This window comes from Mus caroli, chromosome 9 (genome assembly GCF_900094665.2).
Source record: "Mus caroli chromosome 9, CAROLI_EIJ_v1.1, whole genome shotgun sequence".
Taxonomy (NCBI): domain Eukaryota; kingdom Metazoa; phylum Chordata; class Mammalia; order Rodentia; family Muridae; genus Mus; species Mus caroli.
Window position 1 is genome coordinate 51,290,014 of NC_034578.1, and position 22,274 is coordinate 51,312,287.

The 22,274-nt window shown below is 50.9% G+C and overlaps 2 protein-coding genes across 2 annotated transcripts in view; one reads left to right on the forward strand and one right to left on the reverse strand.

The window, feature by feature from the left end:
- Window positions 1-6,873, forward strand: part of Sh2d7 (SH2 domain containing 7) — a 10,952-nt gene extending 4,079 nt beyond the window's left edge. Inside the window, exons 3-6 of the mRNA XM_021172389.2 lie at window positions 751-916; window positions 1,164-1,370; window positions 2,697-3,377; window positions 5,154-6,873. Of these exons, the coding sequence (XP_021028048.1) occupies window positions 751-916; window positions 1,164-1,370; window positions 2,697-3,377; window positions 5,154-5,204 (1,105 nt within the window). The 3' untranslated portion in view covers window positions 5,205-6,873. The remainder of the gene's footprint in view (window positions 1-750; window positions 917-1,163; window positions 1,371-2,696; window positions 3,378-5,153) is intronic.
- Window positions 6,645-21,992, reverse strand: Cib2 (calcium and integrin binding family member 2). Its single transcript, XM_021172391.2, has 6 exons — window positions 21,763-21,992; window positions 16,270-16,304; window positions 11,605-11,716; window positions 10,161-10,308; window positions 7,724-7,919; window positions 6,645-7,321 (listed from the first exon to the last, which is right to left on the reverse strand). Exons 1-6 carry the CDS (start codon window positions 21,811-21,813, stop codon window positions 7,300-7,302), a joined length of 564 nt encoding a protein of 187 aa, XP_021028050.1. The 5' UTR covers window positions 21,814-21,992; the 3' UTR covers window positions 6,645-7,299.
- Between the last annotated feature and the right edge of the window lie 282 nt (window positions 21,993-22,274).

Sequence of the window (22,274 nt, forward strand, 5' to 3'; positions counted from 1 at the left end):
CTGGGGGAGGGTTCTGCTGTTCCAGAGGATGGGGATTGGTGAGGCTGTGTGGTAAAGGTACAGGGTTGGCCTTATCTTTATTGGAAACTTTGTTATTTTCTTCCTCATTGTTTTGTGTATGTGTGTGTGTGTGTGTTTATGGTTTTGTTTTGTTTATCTTTTATTTTGATCTTCTGAATAGTATATTAGCCAAGCCTGGTAGCTCACACCTATAGTCCCAGCACCGGAGAGGCTGAGTCAGCAGAATTCACTTGCATTCAAGGCCAGCCTGGGTTATAATGTGAGATCTTCTCTGAAAAATAAATGAGTAAATAATTAAAGGATAAAGCTAAAATAGATAAGTAGATAGGGCTGGGGGCATGGCTCAGTGTTATAGCACTTACTCAGCATGTGGGTGGGGCCTCAGTTTGATCCCCAATACCACAAAAACCAAAAAACATAAATTATTACATTAGTAAATAGATGAGCAAGACTTGGAGAACCTTTTAAGTTTTGAGCTTGATGAGGGTCTAAATCACGCTAGTCCTAGCCCTGTGCTTCCGAAGAACAAGATCAAGTTGTTCCTAGAGCCCCAGATGCCTGAAGTGCCCCACCCCCAGCTCCTTGAGGAACATCATAGATGCACGTGGGGAAGGCAGCCCTTGGTCGGATAAATCTGTACTGGACAGATGATTCTCTGATACTCAGGGGCAAAGCTGGCCTGCTCATAGCCAGCAGCTCAACCCAGCCCACGTGCACACTGTGTTACAGGGGCAGTGATCGCTGCCGCCATTTTGTCATCAACCAGCTGCGAAATCGACGTTACCTTGTCTCAGGAGACACCCTCAGCCACAGCACCCTGGATGAACTCCTACGCCATTACCAGGAGGTGCAGCTCGAGCCTTTTGGGGAGACCCTTGCTGCTGCTTGCCCACGGGTAGGCACTCTTCCCTGTGAGAGTGGGGGTGGGAGGATGGGGTGTCCATTCTTGGGGTAACAATCACACAGGCACATGCTATCAATGGAAAAGAGAGGCACCGTAGCCCTCAATCAAAAAAGAATCTTACCCAAAGGTCAGAAACCTGGTGGGATGCATCCATCTCTTCTCGGCAGCCCCAAGCAGGCTGCTAGCTGATGGCTGCCAGTGTATGACCATAAGCCTGTTCTATCTTCACTGCCTCCAGCTAGAGGAAAATGATCTGTACGATGCCATCAACACAGGCCTCCAGCACACTAATCTAGGCCTGGAAATTCCAGCCACAGAATTTCCCAGCATGCTCCCTGACAAGGCCACCAGTCCCCGCCTTCCCGCAAAGCCCCAGGTCTCTTTCCTGCACAAGAAAGCCCTAGACATGAGTTCCCGGTCTGTCTCGGATGAAGTGAGTGCAGAGGTAAGGAGGAGTCTTCCCTTTGCACTGCAGAGCTACACAGGCTGATAGCTGCTAGGCTGGGATGTGGGGGGTTATACTAGAGTCAGGTCCTTAGAAGTCACCTGAGCAGTATCCTCAGACATTGTGGGTGAACATCAGGCCCATGGTGTAAGAAGCCCAACCTAGAGTCAGCCTGCAGTGATCCACCAACGCTGTGGCCTGCCCTGGTGAGCAAGCCTACACTAGACAGTTCCGTTTTCTCAGTGTGAGGTGTTATGGGAGTCATGTACTCTCTCTGTGTCTATTTACCATTCCTGAGGTACCTGCGAGGGCTCAATGAGAACGTTGTGAGGTACTGAACACCATTTAGCAAACTGTAAAATGTGGTGTCTTTATGATGGGATAGGCTCAGAGAATGTCTTTAGACATAGACCACGGCATGCCAAGGACTTCTTACACTCAGAAAAGAACCTAAATTCTTCAGGGTCTACAAGAGCCTCTCCTGTCTCCTGAACCTCCCCCCAATGCTCACTGTGGTCCCATTGGCCTTACAGATTAAACCCACAAGGCTTTTAACTTGCTGTCTACTCACTCTGCCTGGCTGCTCTTCTTACCAGAGAGTTGCTCATACGCACACTGCATTTTTGTCACGCCTCAAAAAGGCCACCTGACCCACGGAACATGTCATCTTTGCCACTTGACCTACAGAATATGTCACCTTTCCCTCCTGACCTACATAACATGTTACCTTTGCCACCTGACCTACAGAACATGTCACCTTTCCTGCCTGTTACTTTCTCTTCTCTGTTACCTGCTTTGCACTCTACAGCACTGAGCATGACCCGACAGGACATTCCTTATGACACATTCATACATCATATACTACATCAAATCCCTGTATGCGTAGCACAGTCCCATGGTTCTTGTTTCCAGGTTAGAATGTAAGCTCAAGCTGGTCTCGGGGCTTAGACTACCTGTCACATAGTTGGTATCAGTAAATATTTGTTGAAAGGTTCCATGAGTGATGGGCTTGGGGGTGAGCCACTCTGAAGGGGTACATAGCAGTGAGTGGGTGACTCACGGAGCCCTGGGGGAACCAGTGAGCCATTCTGGAGACAGGAGGACCAGGCAGAATGAGTTTGGGCTGGCTGTTGAACTGGTGGCCCAAGGCCTTCGTTGTCAAGGCAAAGCAGAACCAGGAAACCTGATGGCTGTAAACAAACCCTTGAATATGATAGGCACTCTGAGACAAAAGAGGGAAGCTCAATTTATAAAGACAACTTAGAGGGTCTGAGGTCATGGTAGCAATGGGTGCTTTTTATGACATTTTCTGTCCCTCTCTCCCAGGTACCCACTAGAGTGCCCCCCATCCCCCGGAGGAGTCCCTCTCTTCTGGATGAGTCTTCTGCAGGCTCCAGTGATGTCATCTACACAGACCTAAGGAAAATAAACCGGGCACAGCTAGGCCTGGGCACAGAGGTGTGGGGCACGCTCAGGCCAGCTTCTGCTGGCAGCTTGGCTTGTTCCCCAGGCAGGGAGCCCTCAGGGAAACTCTCAGATGAAGATCAGAACAAGCCCAATAGCCTAGGACCTGCCCCATCTGGGATGAAGCCAGACCAAGGTTCTACAATGCCTTATACTTCCTTGGGATTTTCCCTGCCCCCCAGTTCTGAGACCCTGGGATCACGGGCTACTACTTGGAGGCAGGGGTTTCTGAAGATGAGCCATGAGGCTCAGTCCTCCTCTGAAGCAAGCTCTACAGATACCTACCACCTTGTTGAGACACCAGGCCTACAACAAGAGGCCAGGGACAGACCAGACCAAAGAGGCAGTCCTTACGAGCAGATTCCAACCTGCTGGCATGGCACTGCCAAGCTCTCATACCCTGGAGTTAGTCCCACATACAGCCAACAATCAGGGCCGATGGACTATGGCTATGAGAAGATTTCAGCGAAGCTCCCAGAGCCAGGGAACACCTATGAGCAGATCCCAGCCGCCAAGAACAAGGACACTGGACGAGTGCACAAGGTGAGTTCCCTGAGGGGGTGGGTGATGGTACACAACTTTAATCCTAGCACTAGGGTAGCAGAACCAGGAGGGTTTCTGTGAGTCTGAGGCCAGCCTGGCTTATATAGTGAACTCTAGAATAGCCAGGACTATATAGAGAGAATCTGTGTGTGGGCCTCAGGAACGAGCAGCTTACTGCCAGTGCTCAAAAGTACCCAGGATCCCCCCCCACACACACACACACACATACACACAGAGACACCAGTGATTTAAGGGTGGGAATAGCAACTGCTAGATTTTAGTGTGAAGTCACCTAAGAGCTTCCTCTACAGCAGGGCACTCCCTGCCTTTCTTGCAGCCCACTGACAGGCTGTCAGAACCACTGGAAGCTGGAAAGGAGGCCCTTAGCCCTAGTGATAAATAAACAACTCTCTAGCTTTTGGCTTTGGTAGAGACACTTTCCCTGATGACTGTAGCTACCAAATTTAGCAAGATAAAACACAAGGCATCTAGTTAGATTTTTAATTGTATATAAACCAGTGGTTTTCATACATCTCAAACATCGTGATGGGGGCTAGAGAGATGGCTCAGCAGTTAAGAGCACTGGCTACTCTTCCAGAAGACCTGACTCACTTCCTACCACCCACATGGCAGCTCACAACTATCTGTAACTCCAGTTCCAGGGGATCCAACACCCTCACCCAGACATAAGAGCCACACATGCAGGCAAAACATGTGAAATAAATAAATCATTTTTTAAAGTTAAAAAAAACAAAACAAAACAAAATCACAATGTTTTCTTATTTTCCTAGAATTCAGATTTAACTGGGCAGCCTACATTTTTACCTGGCAACCCCACCCAGACTCTCCTCCTTGTCTGTACGATAGGCTGACCATTTGGTTGTGCTCAGGGCAGTTGCCCACGGAACAATGCACCACATGCCCTCTTGACAAGACACTGTGAGAAGTGGTTCTTGGCTCTCAGGGTGACTATTTCTGAGGATTCATGATAGAGAAGAGGAGACCATGGGGTGGAAGGAAACACCAGAGGGAGATGGCTGGCATGGGGCTAGTCCTGGGTCCCCAAGGTGGCAAATGAGCCCACAACCCCCTCCCTATCCCTCAGCTGCCTATACTTACATGCAATAGGAGTGGAAAGGCTCCTTCCTGTGGACACAGCCTCAAGTCTGGGGAAACCTGAGACCTCCCTCTCCAGGCTTGAACAAGGACACCATGAGCTTCAAACCAGCTCTTCCCTCAGGACAGGGCTGTGTCCTCCCTGTCTTGTTCTCCCTTCCCCCACCCAGATCATTTTCTGAGGTGTCAATCCTCTAAGATTTAGGCAGTGGATAGTCTGTTACCGACCTCAGAAGCCATGCCTGCACCTCCCCCAGATGTTCTCAGGTCTTCCTCTAACCCTGGTGATCCTGCATGTAATCCGTCTTCCTCTCCATCCTTTGCCACCAGGACATAGCAAGGTCCCAGATGAGTAGGAGGTATTAGGGGGATCAGCACATACTCAGGAGGGGAGATGATGCTCTGCCATATTTTCTACCTCCTTCCCCACTACCCATCCCTAGCCAGTCAAAGGCGAATCCTCATTTTAAAGTGCAAGATTGAAAGTAGAGTTTGGGCCCCAAGAGAGGCATGTGGGAGCCATGCTGGCATTGTATTCTGGGATTTTTCCCCTAGTTTGGGCCGACACCCCAAGCCCAAGCTAAGAACTGCTGAGTCTGGGTCTCTGGTTTTCCTCTCTGCTGGAGAGCCCAGGCCCCAACATCTTTTCCCTCCTCCCAGCCTGACAAGTTCCGGAGGCTCTTCTTCACAGACAAGAAGCACAAATTCTGAGGAAAGGCCTGGCACTCAGAGGGTTTGGTGGTGTCCACACTGCACCGGGGATTACTGGATACTCTCAGCTTACTTGAAGGTGTGACCCAACCATCTGCTATGGAACGTGGCTCCAGGATGCAGCCTAGGTACCTATCTGGGAAGGCACAGGAGAGACTTTGTAGCAGCCTGCAACCCCAGGATGTCCATCCACACAATGGAGGAATAAGGCTGGCAAGAGGGGGGACTATCTAAAGGAAGAGGTGGATGAACGTGGAGAGGCCTGGGCTGACTGACCAAGACTCATACCTCAGATACTTAACAAGTATGTGGCAGGTCCCTTGCCAAGACAGACATTTTCCAGGCTGTCTAAACGACATCATGCTATTACTTCTGAGAACAAAACCAGTTCCCTTCCTCATGACCTTGCCAGGAGATAGGGGAGACGCCAGGAGCCACATCCTCCACACCTGCCCCAGAAGGATTAAACCCAGGAGCTTGGGATACAGCAGCCAAGGTCCAACTTCAGAAGCCATGGTCCTAACCCAGCAGCAGGCTGGGCTCCTAGGAACCGCCCCCAGCCCTTCCTGCCCCACTTCTCCATCTTTATCCTAGCATCAGTATGCAAATTCCTAGTTTGTGCTACAGACACCTATTTGAAGACATAGCTAGTGAGGGTCTGCACAGAGATCCCTTCAATAAGTGGGGCTTAAGCTCGGAATGTACAGCTGAGCAGCATCTGGAGCCAATCAGCGGACATCTGATGCCATGCTTATGTGAGCAGGTCACCCCTACCTGCCCTCTGTCTCCAGCCAGTCCTGACCTTTGGAGCAGCTCAGATTCCTCCCATGCAACCCACCATGAACCTGGCGATGTCACCTCTAGAGACTTTTAGGAGTTGGGAGTAGGACAACAGTCACCAGTTTGGGAGTAGGACATTCTTGCTCCAGCTGTTCCCTTGGCCAAGTTGGCTCTTCCAGGGATTGTTCCTATTTGGTACTGTCCCCCTTCATCCATGTGTCCCCAAATCCATTGGGCAAGAAACTGGCCTGGTATCTTCTCTCTACCCTGTCTCTACAAGCAGGAGGCAGGAACCAAGACCACAGTCCCCTCCCCACCTGGCTCCACCCAGGCCCTGGGCAGAACTGGCTCAGTGCACACTGTGGGGAAATCCACTCCTTGGTGGATATTTGGTTAACACACTTTCCCTCTGAACTCTACAAGTCCCTGTCTACTTGGGGTGGTGGAAAGTTTAAGACTAGCAGGAAAACCCTGAGCCTAACAATGGTGAGCTCTCTCTGTAGGTAGACAAATTTATTTTTAAGGAAATGGAAACAATCCTCACCCAACATCCTCAAGCCAACGTTAGCATCTGACATGGAGGGCAATGCTTCACTAGGGTGTCAGGAACAGCCTGAAAGAGTGCCATCGAACACTCCTAATGCTGACAGACACGGAGAGTGCAGGACACAAAAAGTGTTTTATTTCTAGGAGTTCACAAATCTGAGGTCAGCACACATAAGTGATACCATGTCATCAGGGAGGGGGGTGGGGTAGTGTTCAAGACACAGGGGCAGAGCCCTTTGGACTGAACTGCTTATACAGCTTCACATTGGGAAAGTACGGGGGCGGAGGTGGGTACAGCCCAGCCTTGACTTTGGTAAAAGATTGCATAGCTTGTTAAAGCCCCAGGTTTTGTTTTTTGTTTTCTTTGTTTGGTTGATTTTCGCATTCATCCCCGGGTGACTGGGTTGTCTGCCCAGCACACAGATAACCCACCCTCACCCCTCCCGATGGGTTTTTTCCACCTTCCCCTCCTAGGTGAGAAAAGGACTGGGCCGGGGGTGCGTGAGAAGGCTCACAGGGGAACTGCAGGTCTTGAGGGTAGGCCACTGGGGGCCCAGGGAAGGGTCCTGCTCTTCACAACCCTGTTGCAGTTAAATTTTTATTTTATTTTATTTTATTTTATATTTTTTGCTGAAAGGGCCATAGGAAATGTCCATGGGTGAGAACCCCAGAGGCCACAGCTCCTTCCCTGGAGCACTTGGAAACCGTACCTGCACAGACAGCAGGCCAGAGGATGCAGCTCTAGGCCCCCACGGCCTTGGCAGTGTCTTCAGATTCGAATGTGGAAGGTGCTGTAGAGAGAAAAAGCGCAGAGAGGATGAGAGACTGTGGGTGGAGCAGAAGGCTCAGTAGGGAAAGCTCATCTAACCCTGGTCATCTCCTTAAGGAAAGCTGCACAGAGATAACCACAGGAGGCTAGAAAGGAGCAGCTATCCAGTTTTCAGCTAGAGGAGTCTAGACTACCCCTCCCCCAAGGCTTGATCCTTCCTGTGCACCATGGGTGATCTTGATCCCTCTCATGATGGGAATAATCATATAAGAACCAGTCATGTATCTGGGAAGCCAGGGCTCGACCAGGTACTTCAGGCCTGTTTATATCATTGCCTATGGAGATCCCATGAGACCAGGCAGTCAGCTGTGATCCCAATGTTCTGGCCTTTCCCACCCAAGCCCAGCTCCTGGGGTAACAGCACCTGAGAAAATCAGGGGCCTTGGCGATCATGTCCTCAAAGTCAGCAAAGCCCAGCTTGCCGTCACCATCCAGGTCAGCCTCTTCAATGACTTTGTCACACACAAGCACTACCTCATCCTCTTCCAACTCAGACTTGGTGAGTCGGGCCAGCGTCATCTCTAAGTCTTCTTTACAGATGAAATTGTCAGTGTTGAAGTCTGTGAGGTTAGGAGGGATGGAAGGAGATGGTCAGAAGAGGGCTGAGCCCCTCCAAGGGCCTTCGAGGAGAGAGGTGTCCTGTCCGGTATGACTCCTTCCACCCAGCCTACCACACTGAACTCTCTACCAGCCTCTGGACTCCCCAAAGTATCTCTATGAACTCAGAGAACACTGGGATCCATGTCCCCACTAAAGGGAACCAACAAGCTCACACACAAGGTAATTATCTTAAACACGGGTAACAAATTAACATTTGAGGGACCCACAAACCCCCACAATGAAGGTGTATACAGCCACAACCCAAGCAGTTCCAAATACAAACCCCCTGAGAGCTTCCCACTCAAGCCAGAGTCTTCCTGGCCTCACCCCACATTGGACTCCTAGAGGCAAGGAAGACAGAACCCAGAAAGGCCAGTGTCCAAGTCCAAGTTGGAGATCCAATTGGAGGTGGAGCTAAAATTCTGACTAGGTCTATTTAACTCTAAAACCCACATTTTCTCAATGGCACCTCGTCACCCCTGGTAGGCCTCCACATACACACATAACTAATTAATGCATATGCATGTTGTATGTGGTAATCATGTACAACTTAGCCTGTCAGTTAAAATATATATATATAAATCAAGAGATACAGGATCACCCTAGAGAGAGGCCAACATTTTGTGCACAGAATAGGGGCACTGTTGGGTCTCCTGTGCAAAAGGCACTCCCACTATCCCCAGAACATGACACAGTGGCCCTGTGGGCTGGGCCATGTGCAGGCTCAGCGTGGTTAGCTCTACTGCCTCTCCTACTCTCCCAGCGAAGCTGCCTACTCTGTGCTCTTGGTTTCCCATGCCTCTGATGCCTTCCCGACAAATACCCACTTGGCCTTCAAGTCTCTTCAAGCATCATTTTCTAGACAGACTGTCCCTCTAAGTGCCCACCAGGCTGGCATAAATGGTATTGATGAAGACCAGAGCCACTCTTGCTTGTTTGCGTAAACCATGCCTGAACTCTGCAGGCAAAAAAAAAAAAAGCTGGGCTGGAGAGGACAAGGACCTCCCAGAGGTCACAACCGTGGCCATGGTCAGACTTAGAGCACAAGATCTTCAGTGTAACCTGAGCTGCCCACCTCTGCCCCTGCCTGTGAGGGCCTCCACAGTGGACATGAGGTGGGATTTGTCTCTGCTTCTGAAGGGCCTGCAGAAGGTTCCATGAAAAGCCTGCTGCTATCTGCCTAGTGGGCTAGATAGAGTCCTAGGTCAATTTAACAGTAAAAAGCTGAGATCTCCCTGTGCTCTGCATTTTCTTCTAGTAGGAAGACAGCCAGCTTTTCCCAGGGACAGCACTCTGGGGTCCTAGGCTGAAGGATAATGGGTGAAATTTTCGAAGCTACATTTATGGAGGGTGGATAGGCAGGGTCTGCTTTCTCATATGCAAGCACTATGTGTTGCACTGTGTATCTAAACCAAAGTCCTTTGAAATAAACATGGTAGCACAAAAATTAACAGACAGCCCTTGATGGGCCCACTGCTTTAATATCCACCAACTTCTCAAAGGTGCGGGAAGGCTTGTAGTCTTTCCATATGGTCTAGTAAACGTTCAAGACACCGGGAACAAAGTCTCCATGTAGCTATGGAAAATTGGGCGTGCCCAGCGCCCTCTAGTGGCCAGTGAGTCAGCAGGCTGGAGAAATGGGATGACCCTATCTCTGGCCTGTAAGGAGGACTCTTCAGGATTTCCTTCTCTTCCTGGCTCATCATCATGTCTCAAGAAGTCTGGCCCCTAGGTTTAGCCTGACTTTTCTAGGTCACATATGGAAGTTTCCCAGTGACCTTCCTAGAACACAACTGCCCTTCCCTGTCTGAAACCTGTAGTGTCCTGGTCCTGAGCACTGGGCCCAAACTCCTCACAGCCTAGGTGTCTATACTCTCACAGACCCCTCCCACCACATCCTAAACCTTCCTTATATTGGCAAGCCTTGCTGCGCACTCTGTTGGGGTGCTTGTCCTATTGTCCCAGGGGACTAATCTCCCCTGGTCCTCTAGCCCCTGACACCATATTCCTCACTTTATTATTCCCCCCAGAGTGGGTGAGTCTCCCCTTCTCTCTGAAGATGTGTCTCAGGCATGACTTGTGCCCTCGAGGCAGGCATTCCGTCAAGCCTTAGTGTGCTCAGCAATAACTGGATGGTGTAATGGCTCACAAGATGTTCCTTCCAGCAATGCAGTTCTGTCTTGCTGCCAGCCCTTCCTTACCATAGATCTTGAAGGCATAGTTTGCCTTGAGCTCCCGAGGCGCTGACTCGCAGAGCACAGAGAACATGTCCACAAAGTCATTGAAGGTGAGGTTCCCCTCGCCATCCTCGGAGAAAGCCTCCACAATCCTCTCCTTGAAGGGATTCTCCTGAAGAAAAGCGCAGCCATCACTTGGGGTAGGTAAGGCAGGGGGCTCAGGCCAGTCTGAGGGCAGCCTATGACAGCCTGCATGTGTGGCCTCCAGAGAGACAAGGACCACAGCTACTTAACGGTTATTGGAGGAGTTGCCAGGTTAGATGTGTAAGGCGTTGATCTGGGACCTGGTTCAGCAAGCATGTTCTCATGCTACACAGGATGCATACATGAGCACAGCAAGCCGAGAAGAGCCTGCACACCAACTATCTCATTTTTCAGAGGCACATTCAGAGGCTCCTCCCTGTACCTACTGGGCTGTGTCCCCAGCAAAAGAAGACAACTGCTTCAGGAAGCCTTAAGTCCAGCCTAATTCAGGCCAGACAAGTGGGGAATGGAAGTGAGGCCCCAAGATGTCAGGTAATTGGACCAACACAAGCAGCAAGAGGTAGTTCTGATGCCTCCAGCCACACAGCCTGTTAGTTCTCATTCCCAGCATCTGCCTCTGTTCCTTCTGGTGATGCCAAAGTGTCCAGGACCCACACTCCTTCCATCACAGCTGCTCAGCCTGAATCATCCCCAGGGACCTGAAGACAAGGACCCTGCAGGGCCTCACATTCTCTCTTGAAGACAGGCAGTGATTTCTAGGGCTAAACTGCATTTATGCTTGGCATCTCTAAGGACAGAGTTGAGATGCAGGCCCAAGGCGATGCCATGTAGCTCTCTTATCCTGCTGTAAGCCGTACATGCCAGGCCTGCCAAGTCCCACTGCAACATGGAATTGTGCCCAATGCTTTCTTACTGTGGGAGTAACCTTTCTATATGCCATGCTGAAGAACTCAAGAAAGTTTCCATGAGTAAGTGGCCTGAGGACCCATACCATGCCCAAATCCAAATGAACATTCTAAAAAGACTCCCAGGAAGTTCAAGTCTGAGATGTGTCATTAGAGATGACTAAGAACTCATGACCAGACAGAGAAAAGAAAGAAAAATTATCTAAAAGAACAGACCAAGGCTTGCTGAGTACAGCCCAGGCTATTCCACATAGGGATAGGCAGGTGTTTATAAGCCACTGGCTGGGCAGTGGGCAGCTACAAATCCACAGGACACCTACCAAGCTCCACACCCTTCCACACTCATTTATGCAACATGTATATTGGGAAACTGGGGCACAGAGAGCTTCAGTGGTCTGTTCAGGGCAACACATTCACAATGGCTAGAGCCAGGTTGCAATCTGGATCTGGGCCTCTAACTCCCTGCCTGGACATGGATTCCCTGTGCTCCAAACCACCAGCAGCAGCTTCTCACCTACCCGGAGCTCCGGCATCTGAATGATGAGGCTCATGGGTACATGGACGATGGGACTCTTCCTGTAGTCCATCGGGACGAGGTTGGGAGCCAGCTCATAGAACCGTGCATGAAGCCTTTGAGAGAATCAGAGGAAAGGCACTAGAGGTTGCCAACCCTGAGCCCCAGTGACCCAGTTGCTACCCCGTCTAGGTCCTTATCCAGGATCTAGTGAGGGGCCAATAGGAGGTATCTGCTCTGTCCATGATGGGCATAGCCTGGAGGGGAAGCAGGTTCTGGCAAATCCCTGTGCTGATGACCCAACCTCCCAGGCCCTCCTTGCTTCCTAAACACAGACATGTACCAGCACCTCCCCACCCCCATACTTCCTCCCTGTCCCCCTGCTGGGCAACTGTCACCCACCATCCTCTTTCTCTGCCTCTCTCATCCTCTCTTCCCTCCTCCTCCTCTCCCCTCACCCTGACCTGATTTTGTTCCTCTCCAGGAACACATCTCCATCAAAGGACCTAAGGTCACAAGGGATAGAGCAGAAAGGAGAAACCCCCAAACCCCATTCTTTGTGTGAGAGAGGGTCAGAAGACACCAGCGTGGCCAAATAAAAACTGGATTCTAGGCAAGAGGACTCTGAGTTTCTGTTATTTTCTGCATTGAGGAATATTGCCCCCCCCCTTTTTTTATAAAAGTCCTTGCAACAGAATTTATATTTTGCAACTGATGTGCTTTTTGGAGGAGGCAGAGGTTGACGGGGTCTCACCACATAGGCAGGCCTTGCTAGCCTCTTCCTTGGGCAGCCTGAAGCCTCCCCAGGCTCAGAATGCCACACTCACTAATTCATTCACCTTTAACAGATCCATTGTGTTTCTAATTACATTTCCTAGACCTGAACATCTACTCCTCTCCCCCTGTGCTAGGGGTGACACTGCATGCCTCTCGACATTGGCATGTGCCCCCAAAGTGGTGGGGTTGCTGCAGTAGGAGCTTCAAGCCAGGCTGAGGTTAGAAATGCGCCTAAACCACTCTCTAGCTAGTGGGGTGACCTTGGGTAAATATGAGTAACTGCAGAGAATAATTTCCAGTCAGAAACTAGGACAGTGTTCATAAAACTCTCTGGTGGGCTGAGGCTCAGTCAGCAAAGTCAGGGAAGGGCCTGAGTTCAATCCCCAGAACCTATGGGGAGGGAGGGAGGGAGGGAGGGAGGAAGGAAGGAAGGAAGGAAGGAAGGAAGGAAGGAAGGAAGGAAGAAAGGAAGGAAGGAAAGAAGGAAAGAAGGAAAGAAGGAAAGAAGGAAAGAAGGAAAGAAGGAAAGAAGGAAAGAAGGAAAAACCTACATCTCTGTCACTTCTTTCCACTGAGTCAAATAAAAAAGATGTATGCATATGTGTCCTGTCATAACCCTGAGAACCAGAAATGACGATCGTGCCACTCTAGCTGCATGAAAACAGATGTGGAACCCCATGGATGGTTTTGGAAGTTCACAGAGCCCTTCCGACCACTAAGGAGGAGGAATCCAAGTTCAGAGCCAGCCTGAGCTAAAAAGGGGGTGACCCCGTCTCAAAAACAAAACACCAACTAATGAACCAAAAGCCAACAAAGCCCAACTCCAAAACCCCCAAACAGAAAATCGATAAATAATAAATAGACAAAGAGAGATGTGGGGGGGGAGACTGACAAGGAGAGGGAAGGGGGGGGAACAAAGCCAGAGTCCAAAGACTGAAACAGGTACTGCAAAGGTTTGAAAACAGCCAACTCTCTAGCAAGATCTTGTCTTAACCACCTGCCTCCCGCGTGCCCCACCACCTTAAGAAAACACAGACAGACAGACAGACAGACAGACAGACAGACAGAAAAGACACTGGCACCAGACTGAGACGAGTTGAACCCAAGTATGAGTGAGATGTAGCCTGTGATACGCAGCATTTGGAATCATTAGGAGAAAGATGGTTTCCTCTGAAAAGTCATAAACAGACCACAGCAGTGCCTGGCTCTCGCATGTTTTTTTTAAATATATTACATTTTTAGAGAAGAAGGAATTAAATTAAATTTTCAAATCTATTTGCCAACATTTACACACAGAAAGACCTTTACACGGTGCATTTGTTTGGTGATCTTGCTGGGGCTGGGAGCAGTTATTTCTGCAGCAATGATCCAGGGATTGGCCCACTTCCTTTACTCATGGTGCAGGTTAGCCCTGCGGGCAGTTTAAGTTTCAGACATCTCGTGTACAACAAAAATAAATAAAAAGTAATTAAAATAGATTACATACGTTCTTTTAAAGGTTAAGAAAATAAATAATAATCACTTAGCAAATTCCTCAGGCTGTCAAGTGGGCACGCTTGTTTTGGCTGGAGGGGACAGGATTCCTGTCCACTTGCTCAAGAACCAAGTGTCACTGAGGACAAGTGAGCTGAAGGGTGAATCTCTTACCCACAGGAAGCATGGAAGCTGAACGAGGTATGCGGATGGGCGGTGTCTTAGTTAGGTTTTTACTGCTGTGAGCAGACACTGTGACTAAGGCTACTCTTATAAGGATAACATTTAATTGGGGCTGCCTTGCAGGTTCAGAGGCTCAGTCTATATCATCAAGGTGGGAACATGGCAGCATCTAGGCAGGCATGGGGTAAGAGGAGCTGAGACTTCTATATCTTCATCTGATGCTAGTGGAAGACTGACTTCCAGGCAGCTAGGATGAGGGTCTTATAGCCCACACCCACAGTGACACACCTCCTAATAGTACCACTCCCTGGGCTGAACGTAGGCAAACCATAACAGGTGGGTGGGCTGCCCACCCACCTCCACGCTGGGATGGAAGATCTGTACCTAGAGAGTACTAGGATCTACAGGGCTTGTAGGTAGGGGGAGTAGTTGAGCAGGGGATCCTGGTTATCTGTGATCACACTGACAGAAGAAGCTCCAGATCAAGTTTCCTCCCTGCCATCTGGTCAGTACTCAGGGTGCAGCTTACCAAGGAGACAAGCAGCTGGCAGGTAGGGTAGGAGGGGGGCAGACCAACGGAGGCAGGGCCTGGCCACGCTGGTTCTACCACTGGCCTGCTAGACATTGCTGGGTCGTCTTTGCTCCTTACCATCTCTGCACCTCATTGAGATGTGAGCAGTGGAGAGGGGCTGGCCTGACAGGGATGCAGGGGTCAGTGACGTGGGTCTCTGCTGGGAGTGACACCCAGAAACAAGGCAGGAATCTGCTCAGGCAGGGTACCCAGATAGCTGGGAAGTTCCTTCACCCCTGAGGAGACCTGATGCTTGTTTTTTCTCTAGTGTGGAAATAAAAGGTCAAGGCTGTTGAGACCCGGGGACCTTTACCTAAGTGCCCTTCATTTTCCAGAGACACCCTTCAAAGGTCTGTCACACCACCCCAACTCTTGGCCTTGTCTTGAGCCATTGTTTCCTAAGGGTAACCGTGCTGATCTCAATAGAGATTGGTACATGGCAGTGTGGGGTAGGGGGTGAAAAGGAGACACAAGACTGTGCCTTTGTCTCTGCATTTTGCCAGCCTGGAACATCCTCCTGTGTCCAGTCCTCCCATCCCTCATCCCTGGTGGCCAACAGGCACCACGGCCAGGTGCCAGGCATGGGAAGAGACATCTGACTTCTTCCCCAGATGGGAGCTGGTTACTGAGTGTATGAATCTACAGAGCTTTGACTGGCTTTAAGAGTGTTGTAAGTGCTGGGGTGGTAAGGAACTGGATCAGAATAGAAACATCATGAGCCTCAGAGCACAAGCAGCCCAGAATCAGCATGTACAAACTAGGGCTCAGAGGGTTGAAAGCCCACCTCAATAAAGGATTCCTATGGAATTCCTACTGAAAGAGGGCTTGTCCCAAGAGCTCTGGAAGGTTAGAGTCAGCACTGAAAAATCCTCACTGAGGACACATTCAGGATAGTTCCAGTGGTCAGGAACTATCACTACATTAACTATACTGAACTATAGTATACTATACTATAATATAGTAGTAGTGCTATAACTACTGCCTCTTGAGAGTGGAACCAGAACCCCAGAAAGGGAGGCTCCAGAGGGTCAAACCTCACTGAGGCCATAGAGCTCCAGGGCTGTGGATATGGGAGGAAGCTCAGGCCTGAGACCCAGTCTCTGACCCCCTTAGAGGTGAAAATGAGGTAGCCTGTGTCCACCCCAGTGACAAGGTAGAATGGTAGGCTGGAAGAGGAGCACTGTCCATACAGAGTGGTCAGGAGAGTGAAAAAACAACCACCAGCACAACTCTCTGGGGAGGCTGCACCAGGCTGTAGCCCCAGCCCGAGCATCGATCTCCAGGGAAACTGATCCTGAGACTTTGCTGGCTTTTAGTGACACCGGATAGCTTAGGTAGAGGGGGCCAGCGATGGCTGCAGGTTTCCTAGCATCCTGTAATAGCTGCTCACTGGTCAGAGACTGGCAACACTGCAATGCCTCCTGTTCAAGACCTCCGCCTTAGGTCACAAAGAGACGGGATGTTCTGGAGACCCTTTGTAAACAGCTCAGGCGTGGTGGGCATGCCTTTGGCTTTTGGACATCCCAAGAGTGACAGACACTGAAGCTAGAGGATTATTAGAGCCCCTAGCTTAAAAGATGGGGTCCCTAGAGTAGCAGGTCCCAAAAGATCCCATTCTGACCACAGTCCTAGCCCCCAGAGAGATAGACAAGAAGCCATACTTACTTGAGGATGTCCTTCTTATTGAAGAAAGTGCAGTCCTGTGGAGAGAATACAGAAATGGTGTTCTCTTAGAACCCTTACAGCTATGGGGCCCCACCCAAAAGCCCCAGACCCAAAACAGCAAAGAACCTACTGTCCCTCCCATTCCTCCCCAGAGGGGAGGCCAATTCTAGGCCCAGAAGATGCTTCCGGAAACTTTTGATCCATGGCCCCCGACTACTGGGCCCAGGACAGTGATGCATAGGTGGGGTGGGGCTGGGTGGCACTCTTGGGGGTACTCAGCAAAGAGGAACATAAGTTGGCCACAGTGGTTTGAAGGCCAGCGGGATACATTGTGGGAGGACAGGGGGTAGCTAATAGACAATTCTCGAGACCACTGTAGAGAGAATCAACAGGGTGCCTCGGCCCACCACCAGAGGCACTGAGAGCCCCGTGTCGTGTGGGTAGGCAGTATAAAGTGGATGTCCTGAGTCTCTGTGGGCAGCAGTCCCGAGTTTGGGAACTTACAGTTCCAAGCATATGATCTGTGGTCTCAGGCTGCAAGGACAAGGGATATCACACTAAGGAGGCAGGAGCAAGATGGAGGGCCTGCAGTATGGGGGCAGACCCCAGAAAAGGGAAGTGGACAGGTAGCATCTAGACTCGGTAAGGACCTTCTGGCTGGCTGAGGTCCATCTGTTCAAGGCCTAGAGTCTTAGACAATGGTTACTCTGTCAGATGGAGGAGAGAGGAAGTGAAAGCAGCCCACCCAGACTTAAAATGTCCACCAATGCAGGGCTTTCCCATTTGTCTCCTGCTGTTCAGCTCTTCTGCCTCTGCCCACTATTGTAGCATGAAGGAAGCAAACAAACCTCAGACTCTGCAGACCCAGAGCCCACAGGGCCTCCTGTGGCCTTATGCTAAGCAGCACTGCTCTGATGAGGGGGCGTGTGGACACGGCCCAGGGTGCACCAACAGCCAGGCTGGCTCTGGGAGACGGAGACCTGGAGCTGCTTAGACACCAGGCTGGCAGGATTGCACACTGAGGCTGGCCAAAGAGGATGCTCACAGTATGTACACAATAGCTAGGGTTTTCCTTGCTGCCTCTGTGTAGGCAAAGAGGAAATGGGTGCAATTTCCAGGTTCCCATGAAGCCTAGCAAGTCTGTTTTTCCAAGCTACTTGCTGTCTATCAGGAGACAGATGAAGAACTCCATGCAGCTGTGCCCATCTCAGAAACCCAGGGGCTTCTCCTGAAGGGCTCTACTTGGCTTTTGGCAATGTCTCCTCTACAGCAGTCAGGAAAAAAAAGCTCAAGATGAGAAGCAGCAACCCCATCCCGGCCCAACACAGACAGAAAACTCCTTGTCTGACAGGGCTAAGAGTCAGGTAGGCTGAGGGCATATGGGCTGGTTCCTCAGCTGGTCTCAGAGACCAAGAGCAGGCAGCAAAGGCAGCCTGACAAAGCTTCCTAGGGACACTCTCCCTATCTAGAGGGTTAGCTCTGCCATCTGAAGGAACCAAGTAGAAATGGCCAGGACTCTGCTAACTAACCTGGAAGCACTATCGCAGAACTGGAAGAGAGGAGAGGGAGTCCGGGCTCCAGTCTCTGTGTTCCTCCTACATACACCCAGAGTTCCTTCGAACTATACATACCCCACCAGAGTGCTACTAGCAAAAGTAGTTTTCCCACATATCCTGGCCACCTTAGCACAGCTAGACTCACCTTCTGGACACTGTTCTTTAAGGAACGGTGCCTAAGCCATAGCAGCAACCTCCTGGGAGCATGGTATAAATGTAGACTCTAAAACTCTGGGTAGGAAGTTGTATTTTTAAAAGCACCACCGCCCCCCACCCCCCACCTCACCCCCACACACATTGTGTGCCGATTCCTACTAGCATGAGAACATCTCCAGGGCAGTGCCACCTGAGGAGCAGTTTAAAATACCTGGACATTGCCACCCCTCAGACCAATGAAATGTGACATCCCTGTGTCCTCCAGGTATCAGTGGCCTTAAGAGGCACTCAACCCTTCTAAATAGGCCTGTAATCCCAACTACTTAGAAATCTAAGGAGGGAGGGTCACAAGTTCAAGACCTGCCTTGACTACTGAGTGAGAAACTGTCTAAAAATGTTATGAGTGAACAGAAGACTAGGCATGGAGATATGTATCGCTGGTAATAGAGTGTCTAGCATATACAAAGCTTTAGGTTCAATTCCCCAGGGATTGAACTTCACCCCATCACTCAGGGATTCTAAAACACAGCCCAGGCTGAGAACCACCTCACAGCCAGTACACAATTACTATGCACCCTGCACGAGGGACTCTAAATTGCCAATTTCACTTCATCTTTGGCACCACCCTGGTGTTATTTCCCTGTTTTACAGAAGTGATAATTGTGTCGGGGGGGGGCAAGACTGGAAGAATTGGGGTCAGGATTATGGAAGCACTAAACAGGTCAGGCTGGGATCTTCTGGTTACTAGTAAAAGCCTGGAGGTAATTTCCAAAATTTAATTCTGCCTCCAACGTATGTGCCACCAATTCCCCCTCCTCTCCAGCCCTTCCAATCCCTTCCCTTCCATCTCAACTCAAGAGCTCTGTCTGGCCTCTGTTTCTTATCTACTTGGCCTGCCTATAGCAGTGGTCAAGAGCCAAGTCAACTATCTGTGCTGTGTAAAGGAGATGGGACTCCTCTCTGGCTCTGCCAACCCAGCCTGGGAATGGCCTTACCAATCACTGAATGGCTGGAGGTCAGGCTCCAGAATGGCCTGAGTCGATCCCCATGACAGTCTTGTGACATAAGCCTAGCTGGATTAGAAAGAATTCCCACCACAGAAGTGGAACCTGGGCCCGGAAGAGAGCCTCAACTTGTTAACTCCCATAGCATCAACTGCCCAACAACTTGAACCCAGGACTTCAGAATCCCTATATGGAGTTCTTTGCCCTCCTTGAACTGTATGATAGACATGTCTTCCTTGCTTCCTTGCTTCCTTGCTTCCTTGCTTCCTTGCTTCCTTCCTTCCTTCCTTCCTTCCTTCCTTCCTTCCTTCCTTCTTCCGTCCCTCCCTCCCTCCCTCCCTCCCTCCCTCCCTTCCTTCCCTTTTCCTCACAAGCCTCTTCTGTGCTTAGAAAACACTTCACAGGAAGACAGGAGTACAGACAGCAGCATTGATGGGTAGGAACCATTCAGTGGCCAAAGGAAAACCTGGAGAGGGATACGTGTCGTGGGCACACTGTGTACTCCCAGGGTGAGGTCAAGGAACCCTTCCTGGAGATGTGAGGCCTAGGCAGCCTGCTGTTGAGAAGCTGAGACAACAGCACCAGCTTGACTGGAAGCCCTGCGGGGTGCCTGGGGCTTGAAGTGAGAAATGAAGCTGGGGGCTGGAGAGATGGCTCAATGGTTAAGAGCAGTTGTTGCCCTAACACAACATCTGGGTTCAATTCCTAATACCCAGAATGGTTTACAACCATCTAACTCAAGTCCCAGGGACCCAGTGCCCTCTTCTGGCCTCCATGGGCAACAGTCACACACAGGGTCACATGCATACATGAAAATACTCATGCATACAATGAATAAATCTAATTTGAAAGAAAGAAAGAAAGAAAGAAAGAAAGAAAGAAAGAAAGAAAGAAAGAAAGAAAGAATCAAAGGGATGAAGGAAGGAAGGAAGGAAGGAAGGAAGGAAGGAAGGAAGGAAGGAAGGAAACTGGAGACCAGCTGAACCCAGGCCAGGCTAGGATGAGCCCTGTTCTGCTTCCCAAGATATCAGAATGACCTGGAGAGAAGTCGTCTGTACCTGTGTTAGAAAACTGTTTATGTCTGTTCACTTATTCAGGCCTGATGGATGGCTTCTTAGGGCTTCCTATAGGGGCCTGGCTAGTACACAGACATTCCAACTCTAGTGAGGCATATGCTGTCTCTTGATAGAAGGATGAAGGAAGGAGGGAAGAGGAAGTGGGGGATGGAAGGAGAGAATGAAGAGAAGAGGGACAAAAGAGAAGACCACAGGACCAGGAAGTTCCGGTTAGACCTCTGTCCCCAGGAGGGTTTGGAGGGCTGGCCAGGGTCACAATCTTGAGATGGATGAGGGAATCTCAAGGTGAGATGCAAAGAAGGCTGAGTCATACGTGGGGCTTGTTCTTAACTGAAGGCATGGGCTGAAGCAAAGCGTTGGGATGGCCGGGCGGGGGGGGGGGGCAGCAAGCCCTGCGTAGGCACGTGAGAGGATGAGGGAGGAGGGTGCCATGCACATACGTGGCCAGGGCAGTAGCAGAAACTTTGGGCATCTTGCAGGGGCATCTGGCCTCAGGGAGGGAAGACCACCAGACTGTGAAGTTCCAGGAAGCCCAGAGTTACTTGGAAAAGGGAATATAACCCTGGGGCCCCCACTCGGCTCCGGTTGGGCATGCTAAAGAGCTGGAGGAAAGGAGATGTGGGGCTCTCGTGTTTCATGGCTCTCCTTCCCCTGGCAGGTCTAGCTGGGCCCTGGCAAAGGATCAGAACTCAACACTGGACTGGGTCTGACCCAATGCCAGGCTGGTCTGAATGGGGTGCAGGCTCCCCACTCTCCCCAGACCACTCTTCTCTCCTGGGTTTGGGCTATTTTGCCTGCATCTACCTCCACTTAAAACGCCTCCTTCCAGAACTTTCTGGCAGAAAAAAAATCCTGACTTCCCAAGTCTTCATGCAAGCTCTGCACTGTTTCTGAACCTTCTAGTCAAAGCAAGAGCTATTGACCTCCCCTGTCCACTAGGGCTCTTCTCAATACATATCCTATCACTTGGGTCACTCTGGAGGTAACTGCTCCACGCTAACTGAATATTCACGAAAGTTGCACACGTCTAAGGTAGGAATACATGTGACATAACACTCCTAACCTATCTGTTTAGACGATAGAAAGAAGACTCCACAGCTGTTCCCTGAAAGTCGGGAGACATTACATGGTGAGCTAAAGCAACTGAGCAAGACTCTGGGCCAGCCCGGAGATAAGGTTCCCTCGCATACCTACAGAAAAGTTTTCACATGGCTGGGGGCTGAGAGATCACTGATATGGACAGCTAGCTCTGAACTTGGAAGAATCCGGGGTGAAAGGGCTAGTAGGATCACAAAATAGGTTAAGAGATGTGGGTACGTAGTTATATAAACAACACACTCCAACCTGTAACCTGCATTTGGGGCCTCTTGTCCTCCCCCTACACCAAGTCCTTTCTGGGATGGGGTCATGCCCAGTGGGCTAGAAGGAATGACTGGGGTGTAGCTTGGGAGGGCAGGAAGAAAGTCAATAAGGAAGAGAAGACGGAGTGGGTGAGGCGCATCTGACAGAATACTCTAACTGGAATGCGCTAACATTCCCGGGCCTGGGAAACTGAGGCTCGTCAAGGGGAAGTCATCCACCTAAGGCGACGCTGCGCGCTGAAGGTAGCGGCAGGGTTTGAACCTCGGTGAGTCCGCTTTTGCGAGGCCTGGGAAAAGGACAAAAAGGAGGACTACAGGGGCCGCGGCGCGCCGGCTTCACCTGGTAGTTGTCCAGCTGCTCTTCAGTGAAGATGGTCTGCTTGTTCCCCATGGTGACCGCGATGGTATGGGTGGCCGCGGCGTCGTCTCTCGCCCTTTCGAGTGCTGCTTCCCATCGGCGGCGTCTGGAGCCCCGAGCCCGGCGCCCGCGGCCCTTGCCAGCCCGGGAGCGGGCAGCGTCGCCAGCCTAGCCTGGCCCGCTCCGCTGGGTCCCGCAGTTCAGTGGGAGGGGTGCAGGGGCTGGGAGGCAAAGGCGGGGCCGGGGGCGGGGCGGGCCTAAGGCCGGGGCGGAGGCCGGATTGGGGCGGAGGCGCAGCCTGGTGGAAGGAGGCGGGGCCCGGGAGGTGACTTCTCCCTGGGGACAGAGGCCTGCTCTGTCTATGCTGCTGCAGCACACTGAGATGGCCAAGCGGTGGCCTCATAGGGCCGCCTGACTCCTGTACACTGAGTGCGCCTCCCGTTCCAACCAGCACTCTGACTGGCACCCCGGGTCGGTGCTGGCAATTGTGGGCC